General features: G+C 55.5%; 1 protein-coding gene across 1 annotated transcript in view; it reads left to right on the plus strand.

The window, feature by feature from the left end:
* The window catches only part of CACNG4 (calcium voltage-gated channel auxiliary subunit gamma 4), a 60,273-nt gene extending 54,490 nt beyond the window's left edge, over window positions 1-5,783 (plus strand). Inside the window, exon 4 of the mRNA XM_072781080.1 lies at window positions 2,731-5,783. Within this exon, the coding sequence (XP_072637181.1) occupies window positions 2,731-3,269 (539 nt within the window). The 3' untranslated portion in view covers window positions 3,270-5,783. The remainder of the gene's footprint in view (window positions 1-2,730) is intronic.
* The last annotated feature ends 4,671 nt before the right edge of the window (window positions 5,784-10,454 follow it).

The following is a 10,454-nucleotide window of genomic DNA, read 5'->3' on the forward strand; positions in this document are numbered from 1 at the left end:
TGCAAGGTGTGCATGTGTGTGTTGGCAAGGAGAACCTGAGTGTAGGGTCTCCTTCTTGGCCAGGTCCCCATCCCTTTCCTTATTGTCCCCTCCAGGAGCAGAGGTGGAAGGACAAGGGCACATCCCATTCTCTCTCCTCCTTTGAGTTCCCAGATTTCTTTTTTTTTTTTTTAAGATCTTATTTATTTATCCATGAGAGACACACAGAGAGAGGCAGAGACATAGGCAGAAGGAAAAGCAGGCTCCCTTCAGGGAGCCTGATGTGGGACTCGATCCCAGAACCCCAGGATCATGACCTGAGCCAAAGGCAGATGCCCAACACTGAGCCACCCAGGTGTCCCATGAGCCCCCAGATTTCTGAAGGTGTAAACCATTGGAGAAGTCCCTGCCATGAAGCTGGAGTACTGTCCCCTTTCCTTTCCCGGGAAAGAAGGAAAAGAAGAGAGGCAATAACACCAGCTACCACACATTAAGGCCATGGTGCCAGATGCTCCGTGAGCACAACCACATCATCCCAGATTCTGAGGAAGCAGTCAGGCCCGGGTGGCTTCCCTGAAGTCACATGGTGGCAAAGACACAGGCTGTACCCAGCACTGTCAGCCTCCAAAGTGAGGTGCTCTCTGCAGCTGCCCATTTCCCCAGGAGGAAGCATACAAAGCCATATCCAGATGCTTTGGGTCACCAGAGGAACTGCGGAGTCCCGGGGCCCAGGGACGATCAGCTAAAAGCATGGGTCCAGAGAGGAGAGGAGGCAGTGACAACAAGGAGCAATCCTGGCAGACAAGCAAGGCAATGTTCATTTGTTCCCGTTTACTCCTGGGTTATGGATCATGGGCCAAGGCAGTGGCAGGCCAGGGGTCACGTATCGAGCCCAGCTCCAGACCACTCCAACCCCAGCAGTAAGGTGATTTAGGTCCATAAAGTATTTAAGGTGGAAAATGGTCAGAGCCTGGGGAGAGGCATACGGTTCAAAGGCTGGGAGAACCTGAAGCACACCATCCACCCCGGGATCACTGCCTATTGGCAAATGGACCAAGGACGTGGGCAGGGCATAGAGCACACGACACACCGCTTTACAATAAAACCCAATGGGTTATAATGGAATGTACAGCATGCTCACTGTGTGCCAGGTGCTGTGGTGCTTTGTATATATTAGCTCACTTAATCCTCACGTCTACCCCACATAGCACTGGGATTCCCATTTTGCACATGAGAGTCCTGAGACACAGGAAGCTGAGTAATTTCCACAGCTGATAGTTGGTAGAACTGGGATTCAAACCCAGGCAGCTTGGCTCTATGTAACCTCACTTATAATAAGATTAAATTGGGGACGCCTGGGTGGCTTAGTGGTTGAGCCTCTGCCTTTGGGTCAAGTTGTGATCCTGGGATCGAGTCCCACATCGGGCTCCCTGTGGGGAGCCTGCTTCTCCCTCTGCCTCTCCCTGTGTGCCTTTCTCATAAATAAATGAACTTTTTAGAAAGATTAAATCAAATAAAGACCGCAACAGGTGGCTGTACCTCACCTCTCAGATTGGCAAAGATCCAGCAGTTTCACGTAACAAACTATAGGCTGTTGAGACATTTTCAACATTTTGTTTGAGACATTTTATGCTCCTATGGAAGGCACTTGGGCAGTAACTCTGAATTCAAAACATGAAACACAACATGGTATCCTGGATGGATCCTGGAACAGAAAAAAGAACACCAGTGGAAACCTCAGTGAAATCCAAGGAAAGCCTGGAGGGTAGTGAGCAGTAACGTAATGGGGGGGTTTCCTGGTTGTGACAAATGTACCCGGTAATGTAAGATGTTCATGGGGGAAACTGGGTAAGGAGGTAGAAAGGAACTCTCTGTACTATCCTCACAACTTTGCAATAAATCTAACATCCTGAAAGCTTATTTTTAGGTTTTTAAATGCACATACCCAATGAGGCAACAGTTTCACATCAAGGAATTCGTCTCGAAGTTGTACTCGTGCATATGTGCAATGGTGTGGACACAGGGATGTCCATGTGTCCGTGACAACTTTGTCATAGCAGAGGGCTGGGAGCTCCCTGAATGTCCACAGCAGACGCTTGGTCAGATGTCCACACGGCAGGTGCCACGTGCACTTAGAAAGACAGACAGGTCCCTGTGTCCTGACATAGGTCTACTAGGTGGACTATTCCATGAAGAAGCAAGGGGATGAAGAGTATTGTGCAAAGAAAAAAAAATAGGGGATCCCTGGGTGGCTCAGCGGTTTAGCAACTGCCTTTGGCGCAGGGTGTGATCCTGGAGTCCTGGGATCGAGTCCCGCGTTGGGCTCCCAGCATGGACCCTGCTTCTCCCTCCTCCTGTGTCTCTGCCTCTCTCTCTCTCTCTCTCTCTATGTATATCATAAATAAATAAATCTTTAAAAAAAGAAAAAAAGAAAAAATAGGTGTGTATGTGTGTGTGAAAGAGAGAAAAAAGGAGGGAAGGAAGGAGAGGGAAGAAGAGGGAGAGAGAGAGACGGGATATAACCATGATATAAAAACAGTAGCCGCCTTCAGGAAGGGAACTGGGTAACAAAGTGCTTGTCTTTTATCTAAACTTTGACTTTATTGCCCATTCCAAACTAATCACTTAAAAGAAAAGTTCACCACCAGAATATATCCAAGGGAGTGTGGCCACCAGCCCCTCCTCTGCTTGTCCAGCTGGGGGCCTAACCTCCGCCTCGCCCCCCCGCCCCCTCTTCTGCTTCTCTTTCAGGCCTCAGTAACATCATCGGCATCATCGTCTACATTTCCAGCAACACGGGTGACCCCAGCGACAAGCGCGATGAAGACAAGAAAAACCATTACAACTACGGTTGGTCTTTTTACTTCGGAGCGCTGTCCTTCATCGTGGCCGAGACCGTGGGTGTCCTGGCGGTAAACATTTACATTGAGAAAAATAAAGAGTTGAGATTTAAGACCAAACGGGAGTTCCTGAAGGCTCCCTCCTCGTCTCCCTACGCCAGGATGCCGAGCTACAGGTACCGGCGACGACGCTCGCGGTCCAGCTCGAGGTCCACCGAGGCCTCTCCGTCGCGGGCAGCGTCTCCGGTGGGCCTGAAGATCACCGGGGCCATCCCCATGGGCGAGCTGTCCATGTACACGCTGTCCAGGGAGCCCCTGAAGGTGACCACCGCCGCCAGCTACAGCCCCGACCAGGAGGCCAGCTTCCTGCAGGTGCATGACTTCTTCCAGCAGGACCTGAAGGAAGGCTTGCACGTCAGCATGCTGAACCGGCGGACGACCCCCGTGTGAGCTGCCCCTTTCTCTTCGCACCGGCCTCTCCCCAGAACAGCCGTTTGGATCCCACAGGAGGGCACCTGACCCTTAAGATGGACCAGCCATGGACTGATGCCAAACCCAACCCCTCCCTGGGTCTCCAGAAAGTGGCAGGGGCTGGGCTGGCTTGGAGGGAAGCCCCGGGAGCCGGGAATGGAAAGCAGAAGGCTGACTTTATCTGCCCCCCAAAAAAGGTGTTGGATGCCCCGGGATTCTGAAATCTCCTGAGGCTGCACGGCCTTGCTCAACCCGGGAAAACAAAATTGAGCCATTATCTCCTCTTGGAAACAAATCTTGCCAGAAGAATGGGCTTTCGGGCCCCCCTCCCCGGCCGGGTGCGGGGCCGCTGGGAGGGCTTCCAGCAGGCGCACGGGAGCCTTGGACGCTGGTCAGCTGCTTCTGACCTGGGGTTTCCGTGTCCGTGAGCCGGGCATCGAGGAAGCCGAAACTTGCCCCCTTCCTGTCCATCTCTCTCTCTCTCTCTCTCTCTCTCTCTCTCTGTCTCTGTCTGACAGTGGCCAGTTGTTGAAACAACAGCGATCCTGAGGAGAAAGCCCTGTGGCCAACTGGTGCTTTGGCCTTTGTGCTGTTCTGGGCCCAGCTTCCCTCAACCCGAGGAGACCGAGGCCTGTGGAACAATCCGCAGAGGCGGGGAGGCCTTGGCTGGCCTGGGTGTGAGGCCAAGGCCAGAGTCTGTTGCCGGCATTCCCACCCGCTTTGAGAAGTTTCTGCCTCCCACTGAAAGGGCGGAACATGCTGACGGTATCTGAGAGTCTGGAAGATTCCACGGGTCCGAGGATGGGTGGCCATATGGCCTCTTGCTGTGCCCCTCCCCACCGAGCCGGGGAGCAGCTCGGTCCCTCCTCGGGGAGAGGAAAGGCCAGACCCCCCCCCCACCCCCACTGGTGTTTGGCAACAGGAGCCCGAACTTCTGTACAAGAAAGGAAGACCCGAGGGTGAACAGCGACCAAAAACTCCGAACAAACATCCATTTCCCAAGTGGTCATGAATCATGGTTTATTGCCAGTGAAGGCCAGGAGAGCAAGTGACGGTCATTTCTTCGCCCTAAAAGAGGCAGCAGCAGCCCCCCTCCCCGACTCCTAGGATCGTGATCTGTCTTGCCACCACCCGACGACCAAGGGCTCAGCCGGGGGAGTTGGGACGAGGTGGCCGAGGTGGCCGAGGTGGCCGTGCTCTGCTTCCCCGCCTCCTGGGCCTGAGAGGGACATCTCCACGCTGGGGATCCTGGGGGCGGTTCCACGGCTGCGGGGCGCAACCATCTCCCCCTCCCTGCACCCTCCCCAAGCAAGCGGAGAACGTGGAAGCCTGTGTGGGTTCCCAAGAAAACCTTTCCAGAACCGGGAGCTCCCCTTCTTTTATATAAAAACACGTGCTTTCTAAAGACAACTCCTTTCTTACTTTTTGAGACTTGGTAATCCCATCTCGAGCGGTCGTCTGGGGTCCCGGTAGCTGTCATACTTAGATGTGACAAGCACATTCTTACCTCAGCCACCTGCTCAGCGACCCCCTGGGGCGGACCCCACCCCTAGGAGTTCAGATCTGGGTCACGGTCATCGCCATCCTCCTCCACACCCCTGCCCCCAAGAGGAGATCTCCGCGGGGACCCCCCCCCCCGACCCGACAGCCCCGGACACGGGCCAGCTGAGGCGCGGTGTGCTGGGGCCCCTCTGTGCTTGCTCGAAACCCCGTCCTGCCGTCGAGGTTGGCTTCGTGTGGTGGTTGGTCCAAGCATGTGCCGCAGTGAATGCTGGATGTCAGGGCTCGTGGCCTGCGCCACCGCGGGCCACCCCGGCCCGTCCTGCCCCCGCCGCAGCCACACCCCCCCACCCCATCCATGACACTGTCTCACCAGGCTCGAAGGAAGGGGGCAAGATCTGGGAACCCATCGCCCAGCGAGGTCCCCAGGCTCTTCTGTCCCTTCCCGAAGCGACGCAGCCGAGCCCTTTCTTCCACGTCGGTCACCCGCCCGCACCTGCTGCCCTGGACGTCATCGGAGAAAGCCGTGTTCTAGTGATTCCTACCTCTTGCCCAGTCCCAGGCAGAGAATGTGGGGCCCGCTCTAGGGACCAAGAAAGAGCAGAAAGAAGCAACAAAGGACAGAAGAGCAAGGAGCAGAACCACCTCAGCGCCCCTGGTCTTCGTAGCTTTGCTCCCCCGGCTCCTGGCCGCTCACTCGGCCCTGGTCCCCCCCGCACCCCTCCACCCCCCACCCCCGCTCACCCCCTCTCAGCCAGGCCTGCCTGGGGATGTGGGCGGACTGGCTCCCTGCCACCTGTCAGTCTGAGACCTTGCGTCCTTCGAGGGGGGGGACCCGGTGGCCTGTGCCCGCCCCCTCCCATCCCACCGCCCTCTCCAGCCAGCCCCTGTGTGTTTCGCCAGTTAAGCACCTGTGAATCCTGTACCTACTACTGGTTTTGGGTTGTTAGTTCTGTCTTTTTTTTAATTAAATAAAAACATTTTTAAAATGTTCTCTTCTTGATGTGGGGGGGGATGGGTAGAGCTCCCCGCGAGTCTCTGTGGGCACTTGGAGTCCGGGGGACCCAGCGGACCCTTCAGGAGAGGACAGAGGGAGGGCGGATCCTGTGCTGGTCAAGGTGGGTTTCTCTGGCTTTCATCCAGGTCACCAGCCACCTCCCCGGCACCGCCGGCTGGTTCCAGACTGCTGGGTGGTGTCGCCGAGGTGCCTTTGCACAGATGGGCTGGCGGACGGACTGGCCACCCCGGGTGCACTGCGCCCATCTGGGCAGCTGAGCAAGCCAGGCCTGTCTTCAGAGCCTGCAGGGTGGCGGCCAGACAGACGGAACCATAGCCTCGGGGGCCCCAGGCTGCCTGGCTGGGTTTCTAAGGCGTCCAGCCTCCTTTGCCCTCCAAATTCTGAAATAATTAAGAAATAAAGGAGAGTCAAGTACCAAAATGATTGGTACTCGAGACAGGAGAATGGGGCTCCCACCAGAGGCCAAATGGGACCAAGCCACCTAATCTCGGGCACAGCAGCCGGCCACCACTGCCCCCAGCCGCCAAGGAAGAGTGACGTAAGGGTCAGAGAGAGGGACAGGGTGACCCCCCTGATCAGGGCAATGTTGACACCCTGCCACAGGGCCCAGCCGGTCGCAGTGGGCACCCGCTGTAACCCAGCACGTTCACCCGGGCAGGTGGGCACTGGTGGGATGCGTCAGCGCTCCCCTCCGAGGAGGCACGTCGACGGGATGATCGGTGGCCTCCCCTAGTTTTGCCCAAGCTGCAGTCCAAGGGACTTCTAGATCAATCACACGTTCCCCTGTCTTCCAGGATCAAGACCTCGAGTTTTCCTCCCCGAGGAGGCTTTGCTGCTCCTCCTGGAACCTAGAAGCTCTAAACTCTGAGCCTCAGGACGGCCTTTCTCAGCCTGGTGCCAGCAAAGGGCGGCTGAGTGTGCCCCGTCCCCACTCTGGTGGCTGCAGGAACCACTCCCCGCATGGCTGAACTTCCAGCCCTGGCTTTTGGACCCTTCTTCCCTCCTACCTGAGATCGGCACATGGGGAAACCCGTGTCCCAGATGCGCTGAGCCACCAGGTACTGGGGCCAGGGGAGTTCAGGCCCCCCCTCCACCGCCAACTGACCCCCTGCCAAGCTCTGGGCCCATGGCTCTGCCAGCCGGAGCCAACGCCACCCATCACGAGCACCATGTGCCAGAACTTCCCCGCTTATTTATTCTTAGCCCTCAGGAACCTCTGGCTGGGCACAAGCTTTGCAGCCATCCTCGTGGAATCCCACAGCAGTCTGAATTTAGTGGGTGGGTTACGGCCTCCTGCGTGGGGCTCAGGTGGTCACGACTTTCTTTCCACTAAAAACTCAGCCACCCGAATTTGCAGTTAGATCCACAAGAACTGACACAAAAGTGGGTGTTCCTCTTCCCTAACCAAAATGCCCCTGTGAGCCCCACTCCGGCCCAGCGGGTCCCCCATTCTTCCCTTCACTCTATCACTTAGAGCAGGACAACAACATGACCAAAACCCCCTAGTCGTAGATCGGATCAAGGCAACAGAAGTCTACCTCTCACTCATGTCAAGTCCACCCAACGGGGCGGCGGGTGGGGGGTTGCTGTGCTCCACACGGTCATCCAGAGGTCAAGGCTCATGCTGCGGAGGCCCGTTCATCTTCAACATAGGCTTCCGACGTTGCCCTGGCATGACGTCCAGCAGGCTGAGGGAGAAGACGGAGGGCAGGTGATCTTGGGAATGGGGGGGGTCTTGTGGGGAGTTTCAATGGACCAGGAAGTTACGACTTTCCCTTCTGCCCGTAGGCCGTTGGCCAGAATTCAGTAACGCAGTCACATCTCTAAGAGCTGGGGAAGATGGGAAATGTAGTCGAGTCTGGGAGGGCGGCGGGGAGGACAGTCAGGGGAACAGCTGGCCGGTCTCGGCTCCCTGGTCTGTGTCCTTCAGTACCTCCCTCTTTTGCCTCCGCCACTGCCAATCTTTCGGGGAGTGCCCACTTGACCCTGACACTTTGTCTGGGACTGCACCCACCTCTGTGTGGCCTGGGCCCTCCTTCAGCTCCAGCGGGACGTCTGGCCTCTTCTCTGCTCCTGATGTCCCATCTGCAAAATGGGCCCATGCTCCCTTCTCCCGAGGTTTGGAGGAACAGGCTGGAGCTTGCACCCTGACCCAAATAAGAACCACAGAATCACTGGACACCATGCCCAGCGGGAGTGATCGGTACTTTAGGAATCATCTCATTTGACGCACTCATCCTAGAAGAGGAAATAAGCCCAAAGAGGCAGAGAGGGATCAAGGAAGAATAAGAAGAAGGAAGGAAATCCTTTTTGAGGATGTTCACAACACCCCTGAAAGGGAGACGCCACTAGCCCAGTGGTTCTCAAGCAGGGGTGATTTTCTTCTCCGTGGAGGCTAGGGACGCTCCTGAACATACTACGACGAGCAGGACGGCGCCTTCACCCTACCCCGCTAGGGACGACTTGGCCCAAAATGTCAATAATGCCAAAAATCACGCACTGGCCTGATTTTACAGCGAGGGAGACTAAGGTACTGGCAGGGAAGGTCCCTGGCACAGGATCACATATGAGCTTTTGGTATTTACAAATAGGCTGTGCACATAGTAGGAAAACTTGTTCATTTATGTCCAGGATTTCCTTTCCCTGCAACGCTGATTTTTGCCTTTTTCTTTTTTAAGATTTTATTTATTTATTCATGAGAGACACAGAGAGAGAGGCAGAGACACAGACAGAGGGAGAAGCAGGCTCCATGCAGGGAGCCTGATGGGGGACTCGACCCTGGGACCCCAGGATCATGCCCTGGGCTGAAGGCAGATGTTCAACCGCTGAGCCACCTGGGCGTCCCTGATTTTTGCCTTTTCCTCTTCGCTTCTGAGCCAACAGTTCTGGCGACACATTGGTTGTTGTGGAAGGAGATGGGAAACCAGCCACCTGTCCTGGGCGGGGGTGGGGGTGCCTGGGTTTGGGGGCAAAAGGCTGCCTGAATCCAACCAAACAGACCACCAGAGAACGAGGCCAGAAACTGGCCCAGCCTGAGTTGCTGGGACTGCACAGCTGCGGAGCCCTCCCTGCCCGCACCCACCCGGCAGCTGCAGGGGTGGCCTGGAGCCAGAAAGACTGGGCAAGGCCCCCAGTGACCCTCCTCCAGGGTCAGATGACAAGGTGGTGCTTCCCTCCCAGCGTTATTGGGAGAATAAAGAAAACCGGAACAAAAAAACAGTCGTAAACGCCCCAGCTCAGCAATAGCATCAGGAGTGAGTTTTCAGGAGTGTTTGTTGACTGACAACACACAAGGAGTTTCTCCAGATGGACTGTTCTAGAACAGCCCTTGGAGGTGGTGCTCTGAGAGCCAGGCCTGCGGGGTGCCGTGCCTACTGCATTTTGGTTTGGGAGACACCTGTCATCCAGCCCATCCCACACGATACAGTGCCCCCCGGAGAGCAGGCAAAAGCAGTCCCGACCACTTGCAGGTGCCCTGGGAGCTGGGCTGCACGAAAAGGTCTGGGTCCCCCAGCGTGAGGTTAGCACAGGAGAGGCCTGGGTGGGGGAGGGGGAAGCCGGGGAAGGGAGGCCTCCCCGCAGGGAGCTCAGAGCCAGCACGTGACTTCAGCTCCCTGCACTGGTTCCTAATATAGCACCCCTGGCTGCCCCTCCCTAGGCAGGAGGGGTGGGGTGAGGGGTTGAAGGCAGGAGAGGCACTCAGGGACCTTAGAATCCAAAGGGGAACATGGGGCCCACACACCTGATACAGATATTTTTAAACTTGCAGCTTCCAGCAAAACCCCCGAGACAACTTCAGGAACAGAAGTCTGCCATGGAAGAGGGTTCCAAGTGCTTTTCCCTGTGCTTACAACTGCAGGACGGGACCTACTTCCGACCACTGTCCCCTGATAAGTTTTCTCTGAGAGACGTCGACCCCTGGGGCACCTCCAGGACACACAAATTAAATTGCAAAGAGCTGGGTCCTTTTTTTTTTTTTATTAAAGATTTTATTTATTTATTTATTTATTTATTTATTCATTCATTCATTCATGAGAGACACACAGAGAGAGGCAGAGACACAGGCAGAGGGAGAAGCAGGCTCCATGCAGGGAGCCCAACGCAGGACCCATCCCAGGACCCCGGGATCACGCCCTGAGCCAAAGGCAGAGATGCTCCACCACTGAGCCACCCAGGTGTTCTGCGGTAGGTCTTTCTTAAGACAAATAATGCTATGTTTTCCTAATTCTAAGAGTATTCCCTTTTAACTTTAAAAATCTGAAAAATACGGAGAAATTAAAGAAGACAATGACAGCCAAAATCCCATACCCAAGCCATAAACACAGTTATAACTATGCAGTGCACACGAATGCGTGTCAGGGTGCGGCTTAATACCCTGCCTCTGTTCACAGCTTCTCATCATGGAAATCTTTCCCATACCTTTTTTTTGGGGAGGGGTGTCTTTTAAGATTTGTTTATTTGAGAGAGAGAGAGAGAGCGCTGATATGAAAGTCGGGGAGGGGGAGAGGGAGAGAGAATCTCAAGCAGACTCCCCACTAAATGTGGAACCCAACTGAGGGCTCACAACCCTAAGATCATGACCTGAGCCAAAATCAAAAGTCAGATGCTTAATCCACTGAGCCACCCAGGCACCCCTTCCCTCAAAA

Source organism: Canis lupus, chromosome 16, assembly GCF_048164855.1.
Source record: "Canis lupus baileyi chromosome 16, mCanLup2.hap1, whole genome shotgun sequence".
NCBI classification, from domain to species: Eukaryota; Metazoa; Chordata; class Mammalia; order Carnivora; family Canidae; genus Canis; species Canis lupus.